Source organism: Carassius carassius, chromosome 44 (assembly GCF_963082965.1).
Source record: "Carassius carassius chromosome 44, fCarCar2.1, whole genome shotgun sequence".
Lineage (NCBI taxonomy): Eukaryota > Metazoa > Chordata > Actinopteri > Cypriniformes > Cyprinidae > Carassius > Carassius carassius.
Genome location: NC_081798.1, coordinates 438598 through 460000, shown reverse-complemented (window position 1 = coordinate 460000; position 21403 = coordinate 438598). Strand labels below are relative to the sequence as shown.

The window sequence follows — 21403 nt, the reverse complement described above, 5'->3', positions numbered from 1 at the left end:
GCTGTCTGAGGGACGTCTGGAGTCTGGCGCTGCAGGCCTGTGTCATCGGCATCGACGAGGGACAGTTTGTATGTTTCCATTCCTCTCTCTTCAGTCAGTGTCCAGCTCACCTGATGCGTTATAATGTCCTGATTATTGATCGAGATCTTTGGCTTCTGCAGTTTCCAGACACCATAGAGTTCTGTGAGGAAATGGCCAACATGGGAAAAACCATCGTAGTAGCAGCTCTGGATGGAACCTTCCAGAGAAAGGTGCGATGATCCCAGATCTGGGTTTGGGTTATATTCACTCCATATTTTTTTTTTTTTTTTTTATAAATTCATAAAATGTATTATTTATTAGCATATCTATATAAATGGGTTTAACTAAATATTTATATATTGTTTATTTACATTAAATATTGAGCAGTGTTGATGACCTTTGACCCTTGTGTCTGCAGCCGTTCGGTAATATCCTGAATCTGGTTCCTCTAGCGGAGAGCGTGGTCAAACTGAACGCCGTCTGCATGCAGTGCTTCAAAGAAGCCGCTTACACCAAAAGACTCGGAGCTGAACAAGAGGTGAGGACAGAAATCCCTGCAGATGACCGAAGCGTTCTGACGTCTGGACGAACACGCGCTGCGGTCTGTCTGTGTTTTACTTTCACAGCAGAAACGCTCCGTGTCACATCCTCATCCTGTCAGCAGAAGTGAAATCTCACAGCATCTTGTGTTTGGTTTCCTCAGGTGGAGGTGATCGGCGGAGCTGATAAATATCACGCTGTGTGTCGAGCGTGTTATGGAGGGCTCATGGCGTGTAAAGAGAACCACGATCCACACAGAGAGGAGACGCCGACACACGTCATGTCAGGAAAACAGCCCAATCAAAGCGCTCCACGAAAACTCTTCGCTTCCCTACATTTATGAAAATAACACATCAGCCGAAAATGTTTCCTGCCTTAGTATTTTTGTCTTGTTTTCTAGTATAAATATCTAAAAGTTCTGCAAATGCATCTTAATTCCAGAATTTATAGACATTTATACTAAGAAAATCTGTTATCATAGTATCTGTTACAGTAGCAATGTTACTACACAGATTCAACTCACTACAGTGAGAATTTAGCACCTGATTTGTGTGATTTCTTTGTGTATATAATAACATTAACTCTTAGTTTAAAGTGGGTCCAGCAAAATGTGTGTGTGTGTGTATTTTCAGTTTCAAAAGTGAGTCAATCATTTGTGTGTTTTAATTGAAACTGTTTTAAACTAATTTATAATTGTGTAACCGAACAACCAGCTTACATCATGAAAAACTGCCATTTAAAATGAGGAAATAAAGTGATTTTGGTTTTTCAGTGTTGCTTTTCACGTGACGGTTACAACAAATATTTTATATTCATGCATTTAGCTGAAAAGACGATGAGAAACGCAGAAGTCTTGTTTTCTGTGAAATTGATCAAAATTGAGTTTATGATTTAAACAAATACCTGTTAATGTTCTCAAAAAAATCTACCTTAAAGGAAAAAACTAATTTTCTTTCCACACTGACGGATCATTTGTTCTTGTTTTAAGCATAAACCCTAAAAAATAACATTTGCGTTTTAAATAAATGCTTCTGGATTTGATGTTAAGTATTGGAGGGAAAAAAAATACTGAAAAAGACATTATTTTGTAATCCATGCAAACTTTAATGCCATGACTATGAATCTAAAACTTTGCTTTAATTAAAAATATATAAGCACAAAAACCCTGTACATATCCAAGGTGTTGCATTTATTTATTTTTATTTAGAATACAAACCATTGTTTTTGTTTTTAACTGCACTTAAAAAAAAATGATCTGGTTATTCAGAGAAAACCGAGACAACAAAATTGTAATCTGAAGATGCACAAAAAGCAAATGCCAAACTCATTAAAGCAAACTGCAAATCAAACATTGGAAATAAATCAATTAGTTTCTGAATTATTAGTTTTTTTATACTCATGTATGAACCTGTAATGGATTAATAAACTTCAAATCAATGTTGTATGGCAAGTAACTCAGAAAATCTAATCAAACGGCACCAGAGATCAGCATCACAGTGTGTTTAAGTGGATCAGTGAACGTTTTCACATCGAGAGACACTAACAAAACCAGATTGAGCCACACAAGAAATCAGTTCAGATCTGGAAGCAGATCATAACAACCTCGTTTAAAACCTACGACTGGATGTTTAAACCTAATCTGGTAACTCTACCACATTTCTACAGTGAATCCCACCAGCTCTTCATTCACCAACACAATTAGTAAACAAGGGCTATTTTAGTTTCAGCCACATTTCTACTAAAAAAAAAAAAAGCGTTAACAGAACACACAAACGCTGCTGTGATTCCAGTGTGAGCGACAGAGCTGCTCCACAATAACTTGTCGTTTTATTCCAGCTCTTCAGTGCAAATCTGAACTCCTCTACAGCCACATAAGACAACAATATTTACACATTTAAGGCCACATGTAAAATGCCAAACTACAGGAGGTCACGTGACCTGGTGTCATGTTCCAGGTTTCTGTGCAGGTCAGAGGTCAGTAGTCGGTCGGCTTGTAGCTGCTCTGGCCGGATGGGTCAGGGTTCGGTGAGATGGGCGGCTGCTGGAAGATTTCTTGACCATTGTTCTGGAAGGACGGGAATGTGGTGGGCGTGTATGTTTCAGGATACACTGATGTAGGATCCACTGGCGGATCGGCGTAGTTCTGGGTCACGTCCTTAACACCCTGACGAAACCTTATCAGGGCGAAGTACGTCAGCGCTCCCTGAGAAGACGAGAGATTCGACTGTCATTCAAAGACTTGAACTTAACAGTAGTCAATTTTGCAAGACACTACAAGTGAATGGGATGAAAATGTGAACTAATCAATTTCACTACATTAATCAGACGCTTTTATCCAAAGGGACTTACAGTGCATTCAGGATATACCATTTTTTACCCGTATGTGTGTTCCCAGGGAATTGAACCCACAACCTTTTGCGTTGCTAACCACTGAGCCACAGGAGCAAAGTCAAACCAAAAATTATTCAGACACCAGATTTTTTTTACTAGTTGTGGGTGCAGGACACTATAGTTCATTTATGAACGAGAGGATAGCAAAATAAAGAAAACAGTGACATATTATACCCAAGAATTCATCATAGAGTGGACTACCAGTAAACTTTGGGACCAAAATCTATTTAGACACTTTGACCATTTTTATTTCTTACCTTTCTATCAAAGTTATCTGACATTATCAAGATGAATTTGTTCTGACACAGTTTGACGCATATTTTATTACCATTTTCTAAACTACAGCAAATAATAATGTGATAATGTGAGAAAATGTCCGAAAATGTGAATATTGGATAAAACCAGAATTCTGGTTTGATATTGTTGACAGGTCACAGTCAAAGGTTTTTACTGATGGGAATTTGGATTTCTCTTTTTATCGCTCCATAAATCAGAAAATACTGTCAACAGACAGAAATCAAATAACAGTCAGAAAATATATACTGTATATTTATTTTCAGCATGTTTTTGGAATAAAATGTTATATAAATCAGTATGAATGAAATATGAACAAACCCATCAGTAAAAACCTTTGGAGTATAGAAAGGAATAAAGCTGTAAGTTTTGGTGTATTTAATTGCTAATGAAGTGCAGGACAAAATCTTTAAAGACCTATATTATTATTGAAATCTAAATAAAATAGATAAAGAGTTAGGTTTAGAAAAAACATACTTTTATTCCCATCTATTTTTTTTTTACAGAAGGAATTTTGGATTTCTTTTTTTATTACTCCATTGATCAAAAATACTGTCAGCAGACAAAAAGGAAATACATGTTCACCATGTTTTTAATAATAAAATGTTATGTAAATCAGTATAAATGGTATATGAATAAACCCCTCGGTAAAATACTTCAGAATATAAATAGCAATAAAACTAAGTTTTGGTGTTTGTAACTGCTGCTGAAGTGGAGAAACAAACTAATTTTAAGAAAAAGATTTTAAGCGACTTTAAAGTATTGTATTCTTAATTGATAATTACGCAAAAAAATAAAGTGTCATCAAATAAACATTTAAATCTGTATTTTAGATGTTTTTTTTCCACTAATATAAAAGGAAACTTGTTTTAGAAGCAAAATAACACTTTATAATTTAAAAAATACTGTCAACAGCCAAAAAAAAAGTAAAAATAAATTGGGGGAAATAAAATGTTGTATAAATTCAGGTGAATGATATACAAACAAACCCCTCTGTAAAATATTCAAGAATATAAATAGCAATAAAACTGTAAGTTTTGGTGTTTGTAACTGCTGCTGAAGTGGAGAAACAAACTAATTTTAAGAAAACAATTTTAAGCGACTTTAAAGAATTTACAGACATAAAAATTAAAGTGTCATCAAATAAACATTTAAATCTGTATTTTAGATGTTTTTCCCACTAATATAAAAGGAAACATGTTTTAGAAGCAAAATAACACTTTATAATTTAAAAAATACTGTCAACAGCCACAAAAGAAAAAAAATTTGGAAATAAAATGTTGTATAAAATCAGGTGAATGATATACAAACAAACCCCTAGGTAAAATCTCTCAGAATATAAATGGCAATAAAACTGTAAGTTTTGGTGTTTGTAACTGCTGCTGAAGTGGAGAAACAAACTAATTTTGAGAAAATGCTTTTAGGCGATTTTAGACTTCAGGCAGATTGAAGCAGTTTTACATCAGACAGGTCACACACACTCACCCACGACCCGATGGAGAAGAAGGAGAAGGTGATGACGGCATGGACGGCGTCTTTATGGATGGCCTTGCTGTCGTGGGTCTTTGACCACTGATCCGCCATGAGACAGAAACACACAAACCACAGGAACGTCCAGACAGCTGTTTAACATGCAGCACAGACACAAGTTATGACCATTTCATTGATTAGCCAATCTGAGACTCTTAAGACAACACACTGGCCATGAAAGAAACCATTCACACACACAAACACTAAAGAAAATACATACAGGTTTGGAAAGGCATGAAGGCGAGTACATGATGACAGAATGAACAGGTGAAAAAAGGTTGTATAAATCAGTGTGAGTGAAATATTCACAAACCCAACGGTAGAAACCTTCAGAATATAGAAAGGAATACACCTGCTAAGTTTGGTGTCTGTAAGTGCTGCTGAAGTGGAGAAAAAACTCTTTAAAGATATGTATTGTAATTTAAATCAACAGACGCAAATAGATAAAATATCATAAAATGAGCCCTTAAAATGTTTTCTTTCCATTAATATGAAAGAAAAAATGTCATGGAAGCAATATATCACTTAATAAATCAGAAAATACGGTCAACAGCCAGAAAAAAAACTAAATTTTCATTATATTTTTAGCATTAAATGCTGTATAAAATCAGGTAATTGATTTATGAAGAAATCCCTCAGTAAAAACCTTCAGAATATAGAGAGGAATAAAACTGCTAAGTTTGGCGTATGTAAGTGTTGAAAAACATATCTTGAAAAAACAACTGTAAGTGATTTGATATGAATTGTAATTACAAATCTACAGATGCATATAAAATAAACACTTGTGTTCTCTGGATGATTTCTTTCCACTAGTCTGACTCTGAATGATCATTATTGGGAGAACTATTACTAAAATAGTATTAAAATATATTCGTATCAGCACAAAGATTTGACCAAATAGGTCAGTAATCTGATTAATCTAAGCCAGGTAACTAAAGACACAGAAAATACAGGACTTTGGTTTTAAACCCGGCAATAAGGGGGCTCCAAATGGCTTAATATAAGACAAAACAAGCATTAAAATAAGCTAAAACAACTTAAAATCAAGATAAACCATATTTCTGTTATTTTAATTCTTTTATCTCTGAATAAACAGAATTTGATACGAGGAAGCCTTGTTTTAAAAGTCTGATTTGTAGACCTGGAAAATTAATGAGATTTTATAAGAAATGTACATGTACCTCGTTTTCTCAATCTCTAAAATATATTTTCAGGTAGAAATTGTAATATTGTGGTAAAAATATCTATTCAATAAATCACCAACAACTGGAAAAGTCATCCAAATTTATTGGTGAAAAAAAGAGCAGGAACCCTGAAGAACATTCAACTTTTATTAATAATTCAGCAATTATTTGATTTGATTTTAATTTTAATTATTTTGGCTTATTTTAATCTTCAGAGACTCTGGTTTATATTTGGGGACTATGAATATGATTGTGAATAATGACCTTTAACCAAAAATAAAATGCAACCAAAAGACTTCACAATTATCATTGATATATGGGTATTATATACAGTTTTTGTAATGAATTTGAATTAGATTTAATTTTTAGATTTTGTTTTCATTTTAAGTCATTTTGTTGTATGTTTTTTGTCATTTTAGTTTAATAATGTCTATACACCATTTATGAATTTTTATTTTTCAGTTTCAGTTTATTTATGTTTTTTTTGACTAAATGAAAAGCAGAAATGTTAAAGCTGAAATCAAATATGGTTTATATATATATTATTTTATTTCAGTTAATATTTATTTTACTTCCAAGTAACAACTTTTTTTTCTTATGATTGAGTTACTGTAATAACCCTGATATCCATCAACTGACAAACAGATGCCATTTATATTTAATGGAAAAACATGTAGAATTGATCTGTTTGCCATCTCACACAGGAAGAGGTCACAGAACAACCACAAGACGTTTCACTTTTAGACAATGATGCCACAATATTAGGTCAAGTGGAACAAAAGACCTTCACAAAGGCACCAGAGTTTCCACAAACAGAACAGACAGCTCTGAGGAAACTGATATAAACCTTGATCACCCACGCAGAAATGACTCAAAGAATGCCTCACCTGAGAAGCCCAGATCAGCCATCACTATGTACTTCCTCTCCTGAGCATTGCTCATCGAAGGCAAGAGTGCATCAGCCAATAGGAAGGCGAAGCAGGCCAGGAAGGCGATGACGCCGATGCCCGCGCCGTAATGACAGGCTCCTTCATTGTCATTGAAGACACACTTCACCTGGGATCCAACATTGCTGTTCATGTAACCTTCAGCAGTTATGGTCGCAAACACCACGATGGAGAACACCTGACACGAAGAGAAGTGAAAGCTGCATCAAACCATAAAAGCAGAAACAAAACAACCAGAAGCGAAGCTCTCTCTAAATATTACACTAGTAAGAACTTCAGCTCAGAATTTCCCAATGGGGGAATTCAAGCACATTTGCATAATTTCTAACATTTCTTTAAACAGAATTTCACCAAGATTCCGCCAAAATAAAACCTCAAGGATTTGAATGCCATGCAGAATTTAAGATAAAAGAAGACTATTTTATAATCATCTTTTGAAACTTCAAAACATCACAATAATCCACAGTCCATCAGTGAACATCTGGAGAAGACAAAAGATGAAACAAATCCAGCATTAAGATGATTTTAACTCAAACACATAGAGTCTATAATCCATAATAACACTTCCTCCAGTGAAAAAGTGCATCTGCTGTTGTCTCTCACAGATTTGTTTAGAGCTGTTTAAACTGTGCTTGATCTGTGCAGATTTCTCTCCTGATTCAGACCAGAACACTTTTCACTGGAGGAAGTGTTATTATGGATTATAGACTCTATGTGTTTGAGTTAAAATCATCTTTTGTCTTCTCCAGATGTTCACTGATGGACTGGAGTGCTGTGGATTATTGTGATGTTTTTATCAGACTCTCATTCTGACGGCACCCATTCACTGCAGAGCATCCATTGATGAGACACTGATGCAATGCTACATTTCTACAAACCTGATGAAGAAACAAACCCATCCTGATCTCGAATGACCTGAGGATGAACACATTTACAGCTAACTGAACACACATGCAGCATTCTGACAAGTGTAATAATTTATATGTTTTAAAAAAACACCTGAAAGAGGAACAGGACTAAATGTGAAATGGATGAGTGTGCAGTGAGAGGAAGATGGAAGCACTGAGAGCAGGAAGAGGTCGCGGCCACAAGCCTCCGCCGATGTGTTTTCATGCAAATGTGTCACAAAGATCATACAAACTTCAGAAGCAGTGTAGAAGAAACGGATAAGCTATACACCATTCTGTCCCATGCCTCTCTTATTACCAGTCATCTGCCGTGTTTCCATGTCAGCACTGGGACATTCTGTACTAGTGCACTAAATCACATGATGCACATGATCACAGACACAACTAACTAACTACTGAGTGACTAGAGAGAGACACATCCAAACACAGTGTTTATGATGCTGTAAACAAATGACCCTGAGCAAATCTAGACATGGCCGACGGGGTCATCTGATGCCGTCCTCTAAACCAGGACTAGATATGAATCAGCTCTCAGTGACTCGTCTGTGGAAACCCCCCTCATATCATATGCCTGAACAGCAAAATTAACCAAAAATTACACTAGAGAGTTTACAGCAATTCAGCTCCTATTCCTGAGAATTTACATTCGAATGTCGAAAAGTCCCTTACAAGGGCTTTGAGAGATTTGAGGATGTTTTCTGCTGTTCAATAGAGTCAGTTAATTGAATCATTCGATCAGTAGGATGACTCTGAAACATCAGCATGCAGATCAACTCTCTTTTATACATTTACACTATCAAATCAAGTCATATTTATTTCTGTAGCACTTTATACAACACAAGTTGTGTCAAATCTGCTTAACAAACGAGTGACTATACATCTCAGTTCAGTTCAATAACAGCTTCAGTTCATCATCAGCTATGAAATGACTTCAGAAGCAGCTCTCATGAGGCTAATAATCTCTTGTTTGCTTTTTAAACTTAACCCAGCTGCCAAATCTGTTTTTGTTTTACTAATGTTCCGGATACAATACGAAAGCGTTATTTCTGTTACGTTACGTTGAGGCAACGTTCCATTTCATCGTTACGAGAATGTTACTTTTAAATGTTTCCGGAACGTTCTGAAATAAGTAACATTCCGCGCGTGATACATAAGTAGCATTCTTGAACTTTTTGATAACGTTATTAAATACCAGGTAACTTTAAATGAACGTTTCATTAACGTTAGTGAAAAAACGTTTGCTTATCAATTTGACAGAAACTCACGAACGTTTTAAACCCATTTGACCCTGATCCTGTTGCGGATTATTAATCATAATAAGCTGATGATTTGACAGTGACGCATGTCACTCACCCAGCTGAGGAACCGTATGATGGTTTGAGGCTGTTTGATGAATTTGATGAGATCGAATCCCGCTCCGGCGAGAGAAGCTCCGTACGCAGTACTGTTCGACTCCATCGGTGAAACACACTCACACACACTCTCTCTCTCACACACACACACACACACACACAGCGCGACAGCTGACAACACACACACACTCACACACCCTACGCAGCTGCTTCCTCAAAAGACCGATGTCAGATTCGCGAGTGAATCGTTCAGTTGAACCGGATCTTTTTGATGATTCACACCATTCAAGCGAGCCGACCGTTAGAGCGAACTGTTCAAAAGGACCGATTCGCTCAAATGTTTCAAACTTCGCGACGTTGAGTGAAAATTCAATTAGTTTAAAGTCCTCAACGTTACTATAAATCATTATAGATTGAACTGCGGCAGTTTAATTTTTAATAAGGATATTTACACTTGTAGGCTATCAAAAGTGTCACAATGGTGGGTTAATATCTTAATACGGTTTTTCAACTGCTCTTTCTTTTCTTCCGAAACTGTCACACAAATCCAAGAATTGTGCACAAAATGCAAAATGTCTTGCAAATTGAAGCAATGCATTCAAAATATCACAAACACATCTCAAAAGCAAACATTTGCAAGCACATTTGCCATAATATTAATTCCTGTTAGATGTGTGTGTTACACAGAGAACTGTGTGTTGTGTTTAACAAGAAGTCTGAAGATTAGTGTTGTCGTAACGTTCACCTTGGAGATTGAAAATGTTTCTTTTTGAGACCCCAGGAGCCCAAATTCAGACCCAGAACAATAAAATCCACAGAAGAGGTGGGAGTTCAAAGGAGGAATCTTTATATTACCAAACTGCAGGGAGAGGAAAAGTAGATATAAGTCATGATCTGCAAGATTAACCACAATCTGATGCGATCCGACCACCTCAGAGAAAACCAGTGTTGAGCTGCTGCAAGAGCTTTAGAAGCACAGCAGCTGTGGTCAAAGAGTTCTGGTGTGTTCTGATTGGTGGATGATGATGATGAGTGATAAAGACTAGAGCAATCAAATAGTGAGGGATGTGCTCACCTGGTTATGTTCGTGGATGTTTCGACGTGGAAAGCAGTTCGGAATGGAAATATTGATATTTTATTTGTTAACAACATACTTTTCGTACCTTAAAATCATTAAATGTTATAAAATTAGAGAACTAAGACAATATAGCGCTGGCGGTGTCATTTGATTTGTATGGGAACTTCTGATTGTGAATCATTTGAGTCAGTTCCGGAGTTCAGAGCGTGATTCATTTGAGTCAGTTTGGGAGTTCAAAGCGGGTTTGCAAATCATTTGAGTCATTTTGGGAGTTCGGAGCGGGATCGTGAATCATTTGAGTCAGTTCGGGAGTTCGGAGCGGGATCGCGAATCATTTGAGTCAGTTCGGGAGTTCGGAGCGGGATCGCGAATCATTTGAGTCAGTTTGGGCGTTCAAAGCGGGTTCGCGAATCATTTGAGTCAGTTTGGGGATCGCGAATCATTTGAATCAGTTCGGGAGTTCGTAGCGGGTTCGCGAATCATTTGAGTCAGTTTGGGGATCGCGAATCATTTGAGTCAGTTTGGGAGTTCGATACGGGATCACGAATCATTTGAGTCATTTCGGGAGTTCGGAGCGGGTTTGCAAATCATTTGAGTCAGTTTGGGGATTGAAAATCATTTGAATCAGTTCGGGAGTTCGGAGCGGCTTCGCGGATCATTTGAATCAATTCGAGAGTTCTGAGCGGGTTCGCGAATCATTTGAGTCAGTTCGGGAGTTTGTAGTGGGTTCGCGAATCATTTGAGTCAGTTTGGGGATCACAAATCATTTGAATCAGTTCGGGAGTTCGGAGCGGCTTCGCGGATCATTTGAATCAATTCGAGAGTTCGGAGCGGGTTCGCGAATCATTTGAATCAGTTTGGGAGTTCGTAGCGGGTTCGCGAATCATTTGAGTAAGTTCGGGAGTTCAAAGCGGGTTCGCGAATCATTTGAGTCAGTTTGGGGATCACGAATCATTTGAATCAGTTCGGGACTTCAGAGCGGGATCGCGAATCATTTGAATCAGTTCGGGAGTTCAATGCGGGTTCGCGAATCATATGAGTCAGTTTGGGGATCGCGAATCATTTGAATCAGTTCGGGACTTCAGAGCGGGATCGCGAATCATTTGAATCAGTTCGGGAGTTCGTAGCGGGTTCGCAAATCATTTGAGTCAGTTCGGGAATTCAAAGCGGGTTCGCGAATAATATGAGTCAGTTTGGGGATCACGAATCATTTGAATCAGTTCGGGACTTCAGAGCGGGATCGCGAATCGTTTGTATCAGTTCGGTAGTTCGTAGCGGGTTCGCGAATCATTTGAGTCAGTTCGGGGATCGCGAATCATTTGAATCAGTTCGGGAGTTCGTAGCGTGAATCATTTGAGTCAGTTTGGAAGTTTGGAGCAGGTTCGCGAATCATTTGAGTCAGTGCTTTAAGTGGGCCGGTACACACCTGTAGGCCTACTCCATACCGCCACTTCCAAATATAGCTCTTGAGCGTACTGCCACCTCTCCGTACCGGTGCGTTCATTTGGACATCTGTTTTAATAGAGGTTTTAATCCTTTGCCTGCGCTGCTGCTTTTCAGAGCGCCCTTCACAATGCCTGCCCAGAACAGGTCGCCATGTTTGAAGACTTACGAAAAGCTCCAATTTTTGAGTCAAGAGTTACAGAGGTAAGAGCGAACTTACGCCCAGCTTATATTTATGAAAAGTGTTTGATAAATGAGGGTAAAGAGTAATATTACAAAGGTTGTCAGTGTAATCCTCTTGCCACCGTTTTTTATAGATTCCTGTACATGATGTGGACAAAAATAAATTTCTATTGAACATGTATTAGTTCTCTCGTGATAGTGAAATCGTGTTAATGATCAATAATTCTTTCACTGGACTTAGGCTATTAATTCATTCCCTTGTTTTATTCACCTGTGGCCAATGATGTAATTTGTTCTCGTTGTCCTATTTCTAAATAAATCGAGTGAACAGTCTGCCCATCTTAAACGTTAACCCTTATTTGTGTCCATTTGATTTTGATATATTTTATGCCTTAAATTTACAAAGGACATTTATCAGTAGCCCCTGCAAGGAAACCCCATATTTTGCATGTCTCTCTTTAACACACCTGATTCAGATATCTAGCTCATTAGAAGTGAGCTACGTGCATGAACTGTGTTCCAGTTGACTTTGTGTAGAACAGAAAATATTTTAGCAGAGACCGTGGCCAACAAACGCAAGTCAACAGATACAGGTTAATATTAACCAACTACAGAAACATGCCTGACAACAGCAGTGGCAGAACAATACCCTTACAGTGCTTTCACACTACAGCAAAGCTAAGCCCAGTGCTACTGCCATTGAGAGTAGGGTCAGGTGTCAAAAATCAGTTCCATTTTACAACTGGTTACAAATTTCCAAGAACCAGGTATTTAATAATTAGTCTTCATAAAAGTTGCATCACACCACCATTTTGCATGGTTAAAGTTTAACATTTGTTCTAAAATGCCATTGAGTTAAAGGGTTATTTCACCCAAAAATGAAAATTATGTAATTAATAACTCACCCTCATGTCGTTCCAAACCCGTAAGACCTCTGTTCATCTTCAGAACACAGTTTAAGATATTTTAGATTTAGTCCGAGAGCCGTCAGTGTCAGTCACGTTAAAAGAGTTAACAGCTTAAGTCATTTGTGGATTAATGCGTATTGGAGACGCAAACCGTTTAAAACGATTCAGTTCGATTTGGTGAACTGGTTAAAGTCTAACTGACCCTGGACTACTTTGATAATGTTTTTCTTACCTTTCTGGACATGGACAGTAGACCGTACACACAGCTTCAATGGAGGGACTGAGAGCTCTCGGACTAAATCTAAAATATCTTAAACTGTGTTCCCAAGATAAACTGAGGTCTCACGGGTTTGGAACGACATGAGGGTAAGTTATTAATGACAAATGACATTTTTGGGTGAACTATCCCTTTAAGCTACCAAAACTAGTTGAATGTACAAGGTTTTATATAAAAAAAAAATTGTTAGACCGTTTCTGAAATTTTTAGACAGAAACATGAAATTAAAACTTGTTAGTTTTAATTTATTTTTATTTTTCATCTTTTTTAGATAATTGTTTGGCACATACGTTCATACTACTTTTTGTTACATATGTAGCTACTAGGGATGTAACGGTACGTGTATTCGTACCGGATCGTTTTGGTACAGGGGTTTCGGTACGGTGCACGTGTGTACCGAGTGACCGAATGCAATATTTTGTTTTGCGGAACATAGGTACATTTTCGTAACCTGGCCAGCCAGACTTACATCAAGATGTTTAGTCTGGAAACTCTCCATAGACGAGGCTTACTCCGAGGGGCGGGATAAACGGCTGTCTCTCAAAATCCCTCTGCACGCAATAGGATAGCGCTACAACCAATCAGAGCAACGAAGAAACTCCAAACACATCTTCCTTTTTTAAAAATGACTTAAGTGCCGTTCTTTGCTGTTTTCTTAAAGAGAAACTTAACTCCAAGCCCTCTAGAGTCGCGGCCAAAGCTGATTCAAAAGATCGTTGTTCGACAGCTGCAGCCGCCATTCTTTGTTTTCAAGTGGCAGCCGTCGCAACTCTCTGTCGTCATATGTTAAGCCCACCCCGCCTGCTCTATACACGATGTGATTGGCCTGACCCAATCTGGGTTTTTGCTGCTAGAAGGTGTATTGAGAGTTGCTAGACTGTACTCTAGGCTGCGAAATACATTTTGCTGCCGCTAGGGTGCGTCTAGATTTCTAGGCTAACATTTTCGTGTTTCCAAACGAACATATTAAGTGGCGGAAGTCTCCGCGTTCAGCGCAAATCCCGCCCTGCAGCTGATTCTAAGGCCGGTGACACACTGCTGCGTGGCGTGAGCGTGGCGTTTCTGCTGCGTGTCAGTTGCTTGACGTGAATTTAAGTTACTACAACTTTCTCGTCTAGTTGGGCTTACTAAAAACTTGTTGGTTATACAAAATATTCAGCTTCACCTTTGTTACCCCAACTATTAATTCTAGGTTTAAGGAACTCGAATATATGTGTAAACAACAAATATTTTTTAGCTTATTGAACCCAACATTTTAAGGCAAATTATTTTAGGTTGAATCAACCTCTTTTGGGACACTTAAAGCACGGATTTGAGTCAGTTTGGGGTTCGCGAATCATAGTTGTATATGGATAGGCATTTTTAACTAATTTAGTAGCTAGTTCTAATTACGTTTTCCAAGCGTGTTTAGGTGTGATATGTGAACTCGTATTTTTTGTTTTAATGATGTGCCTTTTAACAGTATCAAGTATATTCAAAAACTAAACAAATCGTGCCTAAAAAGTGCACGCATTTAGACTAATGTAAAGTTACATGATGAAGTCTTACTAGTGCGCGTGTGCATTTTGAGTGCGTTCTTTCACTGCATTATTCGGTGTATTCAAATGCATTTATGAATGCATGTGAATGATCACAAGATTCAAGATATGGGGGTTAGAAAATGTATATATTTATATCATTTTATGTAGTTAATCAATATCACACGAAGAGTGCCATTTCAGTTTTTCTGCAAAATTCAGCATGATTAAAATGTGATATTAAGTTACTACAAACAATAATTTAATTACAAATACAAAATGTTGCAGAATAATGTAATATATGAATGAATAATAGCCTAAAGAACCTTTGTGCCAAAAGGGTTCTTTCTTGTCATTATAGAACCTTTTTAGTATAAAAGTTTATTTGGAGTTGAGTAAAGAACCCTATGGTTCTATTTAGAACCCCAATGAACCCTCTTTGATAAAAGTGTTATGCTTTGTAGATTTGGTGTGTATTTCTTCTGTTTAAGTCAGAAACTGTGACAATTGATGATTCTGTGTGTGTGTGTGTGTGTGTGTGAGCAAAAACTATAACACACAATATAATATCCTTATTATTATCCTCATAATGGTTATATTTAACCAGCTAATAAACAACGCTTTTCATTCGAACCAAAAACACACACAAATTATCTGTTTTGTATCAAGTTTTAATTTGAAATGAACACTGCTGGCTTTATCAAAACATATTTTTGTATTTAATTGTAATTTTCCCTCCCCAAACCCACACGCATTTACTCATTCAAATTGCATAGACTTGTATTGTTCACACACACAGCTAGCTAAATACAAATATTATAATCTAACATATATATTTCATAACATGTTTACAAATGAGGAGATCCCAAAAGAAGGTTTTGTCAGGTTTAGCTCACCTGCTGAAAAAAATATTTGAAATTTGTTTCCAAAATAGAGTTAATTATGTATAAACCCGCTCTTATTTGGCATGAATCTGACAGTAGACACATTGTTGGCTGTCTTGGCTTCTTTGCTTCTTGGCTTGTCTATTGTTTCTGTTTGACTAAACCTTTGTCTGAACAGAATAACATGCAACGCCTTTCAGTTTCAGTGGATCTGATAAAACTCCCAGAAAACCCGAGAGTTATTCAGAAACCCCGCCTTCATACAGGACGGTTTCATCCACAGACTGGTCTTCATTCTGTCAAACAGAACACATTGACAAGTTTAATGTTTTGAAACCGCTCTAGAAATAATAAATAATGAGTCGTACCTCAGCAGAGTCACTCAATCTGTCGGCTTGGACGGCGTCTTCCTCATAAACCTCCAACATCTCAAACAAAACAATCACACACACACATGCTCTTTTAGCTGCCTGTATCTACACAATATTCCAAGGCATGTTCCAAAGAGAAAAATCGTGCATTTTTTGCATCATTTTGAATAGATGATGTTATTCATTCCTAAACAAAGTTAAGTTTATGAACTAAAGAAAAGTCAGAAGCACCAATAAATGCATCCTCACTAGATAATCGTCATCCTCATCTTCATCATCTTCCCATTTATCAGTGATTCTCGTGCGTTGTTCAATGAGGCTTAAATAAAAAGCAGGACATTAGTTTAACAATACATTTGATTTAATGCTAGATTTATGAAAAAATAAAAATAGACAACTCACGGGTATTCTCTTGAATATCTTCTCCCTGAGTACATCATGAGCAAATACTCAGTCATAATAGTGATGACTTGCACATAACATCTGATTCATACGCTAAAATGAGTGATATAAAGATGAACTCACGTAGCACGACTCCATAAATACAGCAGGCGATCACAGCGACGTTCAGCAGGACAAAAGAGGTGAAAACAGCGATCACAACCAAAGGAGAGAGTGTGTTCAGTGCTGCAGAGATACAGACAGATGATATCAAGGTCAAAAAATTCAAAAGAACCAAATAATCAATACTGAATGAGAGGAGAACTTGAATTAGACTTTTGAATTGGTCTCAACTTCCTCTTCGTAAAGTCATGTACTAATATAATAAAAAAACATATATTTTATATATACAGTATATTAATATATTCCTTTACAAAACACACATGTAATATAAGATTTTACAAGTTTACAATTGTTTTTATTCATACAACTATACACAAACACACAATTCATTTTCATTCAATTAATCAATTTATGAATACAAATAATTGTAAAGTAAAAACACCTTTTGGTTTCAATTAAATGTGTATATTTAAGATAAATGACTAATAAATATAAAATGTATTTAAAAAACATGACTTTATGAAAAAGTCTCCTCTCATTCAGCACTGATTATTTAATTCTTCAGATTTCATTTTTCATCATTGCATCATAATAAACCAGTCACATAAAATCAAACTACAGACAATTAAAGATATATATAATAACATATACTCTTAAGACATGACTTTTTCTTTAAGTACCACTGCCCTTAATTGGATTCAAAATTTATTTTTACAATTTCTACATTTTTGTCATTTGTTTTTATTATTTTATCATGATTAGGATTAGTATTATTATTTATTTTATTATTTTAAACACTTTTATTTTCACTATATATATAGAATGAGATAGAAATGTTGTGTATATATATATATATATATATATATATATATATATATATATATATATATATATATATATATATATATATATATATATATAAAATGTTTGATTGATTTATTTTTATAATGTCCGTGTCCCGATCATTAGATGGATTGCCCATGAGCTTCAGTAGAGGGCACTCCAATCAGGACCATTCCACATCAACCACCAGATGTCACTCGGACTCTAGCACCTCTCATCTGTTGCACCACACCCGAACTACATTACCCATGAGTCACTGCATCACAATCACCCTGCCACACCTGCACATCATTCATCAGCCAATTTCCTTGCCACACCTGCACCTCATTTACACACACATAAAAGCAGCACACTCACTCTCACTCACTGCGAACTCTTGTTTAGCCAGTCTGACATTTCTGAGCATTTTCCTTGTGTTTTCCTTCTGTATCTGACCTTTGGATTGTTTATACTGACTCTGATTCTCTGCTGCTTGCCCCTGACATCTGCCTGTTTCTGTTATCGATTCTGGTTATCCCTACATACCTGACGCCGTTACGGATCATTGCCTGTCTGACCATTCTCATCATTAAAGTTCTGCACATGGATCCGAACGTCTCTGTCTCATCATTACAGTCCGTTAATTTAATTCATTTCGGACTGTATAACTAATATAAGAACAAATATAATTGATATATATCCTAAAAAGATAAGAATTAAAATGTATGTTTTGGAACTATATTTAGAAACATCATATGACTGAATGCATTAAAGATGCCGAGACTCTTCATAACAGTTAGAGCAGCAGCTATTTGACTGTTTGATCACAATTCATTCTTATTTGTAACGTGTTTGGTGTCAGGCTTCTGTACCCTCTTTACTGATCAGCATCTTTGGGCTGCGGATGCTGGAGCTGTTGTCGAATCTGTCTGAAGCTTGGCAGTGGTAGAATCCAGCTCTGTGTCGGTCTACAGACAGAAGCAGAAGAGACTGGTCTGAACCTCTGCGGTCCAGCAGCCTGCTGTCGTTGAGGAACCAGCTGTAATTAGGAAACGTTCCCCGCTCCACCTTACAGAGCAGCTCCACGCTGACCACCTGGAAGTCCAGAGCCACGTGTCTGAAGGCCGTCACTGTTACAGCGCCTCCTACAGACTCTGAAAGGGCATTGTGATTGAAATCTACAGACACAAATACATACTCTCTCACAAATAAAGCTGCTTCACGATGCCATAGAAGTACCTTTTGTGTCTAAACGGTTCCATAAAGAACCTTTAACATCTTAAGAACCTTTCGGTTTCACAAAAGCTTCTTTGTGGCGATCTTCAGATTGAATTGTTCTTTGTGGAACCGAAAACGGTTCGGCATCGCTGTGAAGAAGCTTTTAAGCACCTTTATTTTTAAAAGTGTAGACAAAAGTGTACTAAAATAAACACTTGAAATCGTAATTTGGTGTTTACAAGTGCTGCTGAAGTGGAAAAAAACGAACTCATTTTGACTTTAAGCGACTGCGAAGAAGTGCATTGTAATTGAAATCTACAGAAAGATAAAGTGTAGTAAAATAAACTATAAAAATTGTCATTTGGATGCTTTCTTTACACTAATATGATAGAAGATATTATGGAAGCAAAATATCTCTCCATAAATTGGGAAATATTGTCAACATCCAGAAAAAAGTCTAAAGTTTCTCCAAATTTTAGGAATTAAATATTGTGTAAAATCAGGTGAATGATATACTAACAAACCCCCTTTGGTAAAAACCTTTCAAAAAAATCTAATTTAACTAATTATTTTGGATGTATGTTTTTTTAGGTTAAAGATATGCACTACATTCGAAATCTACAGATGCAAGTGCAATAAAAGAGACACGTGTTATGGAATCAAAACAGACCGACATCTCAAAACTGGCCTTAAATGTATTTCTGAATCTCAAACCTATTTCATTCATTGATTTGGTTCCTTGAGCTACTCACCCACGGTCAGGTTGTACGGTTCACTCAGAACCCAGTTGCCCTTGTTGCTGGCGTTGCATCTCATGTGTCCCATGTAACGGTTCAGATCGATGGGGATGCTAAAGAGCGCACTGGTTGTGTCGGTCGTTTCGGTGAAGATGAGGTCAGTGTGGTTCAACAGGCTAAAGGTGATGTGCGGTGTTCCTTTCGTAGACTGACACGTGATGATGGCTGTATATCCTCCATCCTCAAGCTTCACCACATCAAGGGAGAACTCAGGCTTTGACACATATTCTAGAGAAAAATCAAGGAAGCTTTTATTCATCAAGGGCGCATCAAATCGATCAAAAGTGAGAGTAGAGACATTTATACTGTTGCAAAAGATTTCTATTTCAAATAAATGCTGCTCTTTTGAACTGCTCATCTCTGAATCTTGTGTAAAGTAAACGTATCAGTTTCCACAAACTGATCAAATAAATACAGCCTTGCTGAGCAGAGGAAGCTTGATTATAGTGTGTGAGCTGGTCGTACCTCCGATGTTCACAGAGACACTACTGCTGGAGTTGTAGGTCATCGTGTCGTTGTATTGGTTTGATGCCACACACATGTAAATGCCTGTATTTAGTGCAGAAACCCTGTGGATTGTCAGAGTGTCGTTATTCCTGTCGTACGGCATCTGAACCGGTGCGCCGTTCAAGAGCCATTCATACGAGACGTACGTTCCTTTGGTTTTTATGCACTGGAGGCTCAACGCTTCTCCTTCCCATATGTTCTCAATGTTTTGGTGTGAAATGATGCTCACTTCCCCCACTGGAACTGCAAATCACAGAAGATGAAAGCATTGCACAGATTAACGGTTCTTCATGTCTCAAACCTGTATGTATCACTCAAGATCTGACACTGAAGCAATTACACTAAAAGAGCTTTTACTGGGTAAAACACTCTAAACTATCAATCGGAAGACAGCTAAGTTTGATCGTGTTGAGAGGACAGAAATTGCTTTATATGATCACGTTCATGTCACGACACTCACCAATGACTCTGAAGTCCCAGCCATCACTGATCGAGCTCTCAATATCTGTGTTATTGTGTCCGCTGGCCTTGCAGATAATTCGACCGTCATGTTGTTTGGTGATAATCAAAGAAAAAGTGGCCAGTTCTCCAGACAGCGAGGAGTACTCCCCAATCATCTTACCCGGGTTTGATTCAACATAAAGCTCATAGTCTACAGACAATCCTGCGGGTTTTCCAGGAATTTCACAGAAGAAATCCACAACTGAATCTTCTAATGCAGCAGACGGAGCAATCAGAACCGGTTTATCAAGCTTTTGTAGAGCATCTGCAACAGAAAATGTATTAAAGACAGACCAAGTTGCTCTACATGCACAACAAAATATCAAGTATCATTTATTGGAAATAACAATGCACGTATGCTTTTTACATGCAACACTTTTGTTGGTTTTGAAATGCGAGATGAGCAGATCTAGCGTTGAAGAGGACGACACTATTTAGTTTGTGGATCGTGTTAACCTGTGCTATGATGCAACAACATTACAGACTTGTGTTAACAAAACAATTAACAGTGATGCATATTTTGGCAGATGCTTTACCCAAAACGACATGAAATGCATTCAATATATAGATTTTTATCAGTTCATGCAATCCCTGGGAAGTGAAACCCTTGATCTTTCCACTGTCTGAGGGTGTTTTAAACATATAATCAGTAATGATCTGTAAAGCCTCAGATAAACATGGCAATAAAAAAAGTCACTTACCCATCCTTGAATGCAAAACTGAAATACCTGGTGGATAGTAATATGCATATGAAAACAAACTTCAACAGACAACACATGAAAACATCTATCAAAAATGCTAAAGTTTCCTCCACCTATGAGAATGAGTGTAAGATGCGTCGATTCCATCCTTGCTGGAGAAATAAGCACAATATCCAGATGCACACACCAGAGGAGAACTTTATTATTAACCGAGCAGTGAAAGCGAGTTGACATAGACTCAGTGAGACCCACCCTAAACAGCACAAGTGTTGAGGACAGATAGGACAGATGCCAGCGCAAACGACAACTCAAGATTGGCACGGAGGACCGTAAAGAACATCTAAATAAATGAGCAATGTACTGCACTAATATAATCAATATACATGTGTTAATGCACCAATGCAGCCTGAGCATGTGTTTTTTTTGTCATTCATTATGGTCGCATAAGACATTTGGTAAAGCTCAGTCAGTTTTATAGTGAGATAAACGAGATTTATATTAAACTTATAATTTAGTTTTGTTTTT

The 21403-nt window shown here is 37.2% G+C and overlaps 3 protein-coding genes across 3 annotated transcripts in view; 1 reads left to right on the top strand and 2 right to left on the bottom strand.

Moving 5' to 3' along the window:
- The window catches only part of tk1 (thymidine kinase 1, soluble), a 6498-nt gene extending 5523 nt beyond the window's left edge, over positions 1-975 (top strand). Inside the window, exons 4-7 of the mRNA XM_059537415.1 lie at positions 1-68; positions 162-251; positions 440-559; positions 725-975. The exon at positions 1-68 is cut by the window's left edge and continues 26 nt beyond it. Coding sequence (XP_059393398.1) covers positions 1-68; positions 162-251; positions 440-559; positions 725-904 — 458 coding nt within the window. The 3' untranslated portion in view covers positions 905-975. The remainder of the gene's footprint in view (positions 69-161; positions 252-439; positions 560-724) is intronic.
- Positions 976-2502: 1527 nt separating this feature from the next.
- Positions 2503-9340, bottom strand: syngr2b (synaptogyrin 2b). Its single transcript, XM_059537703.1, has 4 exons — positions 9169-9340; positions 6848-7085; positions 4732-4868; positions 2503-2764 (listed from the first exon to the last, which is right to left on the bottom strand). Exons 1-4 carry the CDS (start codon positions 9271-9273, stop codon positions 2537-2539), a joined length of 708 nt encoding a protein of 235 aa, XP_059393686.1. The 5' UTR covers positions 9274-9340; the 3' UTR covers positions 2503-2536.
- A 5929-nt stretch (positions 9341-15269) lies between these two features.
- On the bottom strand, positions 15270-21114 carry si:dkey-93h22.7 (uncharacterized). The gene is made up of 11 exons (XM_059538052.1): positions 20992-21114; positions 20879-20905; positions 20137-20442; positions 19635-19919; positions 19125-19397; positions 18027-18308; positions 16354-16455; positions 16231-16255; positions 16078-16147; positions 15826-15885; positions 15270-15753 (listed from the first exon to the last, which is right to left on the bottom strand). The coding sequence occupies exons 1-11, from the start codon at positions 21110-21112 to the stop codon at positions 15697-15699; spliced, it is 1608 nt and encodes a 535-aa protein (XP_059394035.1). The 5' UTR covers positions 21113-21114; the 3' UTR covers positions 15270-15696.
- Positions 21115-21403: the final 289 nt, after the last annotated feature.

What these genes read in the sequence shown, in the direction of transcription:
- syngr2b (XM_059537703.1), bottom strand. Translation starts at nt 9,273, where the DNA reads ATGGAGTCGAACAGTACTGCGTACGGAGCTTCTCTCGCCGGAGCGGGA. An exon ending in TCATACGGTTCCTCAGCTGG is followed by an intron (nt 7,086 to 9,168) that starts GTGAGTGACATG and finishes TCTTCGTGTCAG; the next exon opens with GTGTTCTCCATCGTGGTGTT. An exon ending in TCTTCTCCATCGGGTCGTGG is followed by an intron (nt 2,765 to 4,731) that starts GTGAGTGTGTGT and finishes TCGTCTTCTCAG; the next exon opens with GGAGCGCTGACGTACTTCGC.
- si:dkey-93h22.7 (XM_059538052.1), bottom strand. Translation starts at nt 21,112, where the DNA reads ATGTCAACTCGCTTTCACTGCTCGGTTAATAATAAAGTTCTCCTCTGG. An exon ending in AGTTTTGCATTCAAGGATGG is followed by an intron (nt 20,443 to 20,878) that starts GTAAGTGACTTT and finishes TTTCTGTTGCAG; the next exon opens with ATGCTCTACAAAAGCTTGAT. An exon ending in GATTGAGTGACTCTGCTGAG is followed by an intron (nt 15,754 to 15,825) that starts GTACGACTCATT and finishes TCTGTTTGACAG; the next exon opens with AATGAAGACCAGTCTGTGGA.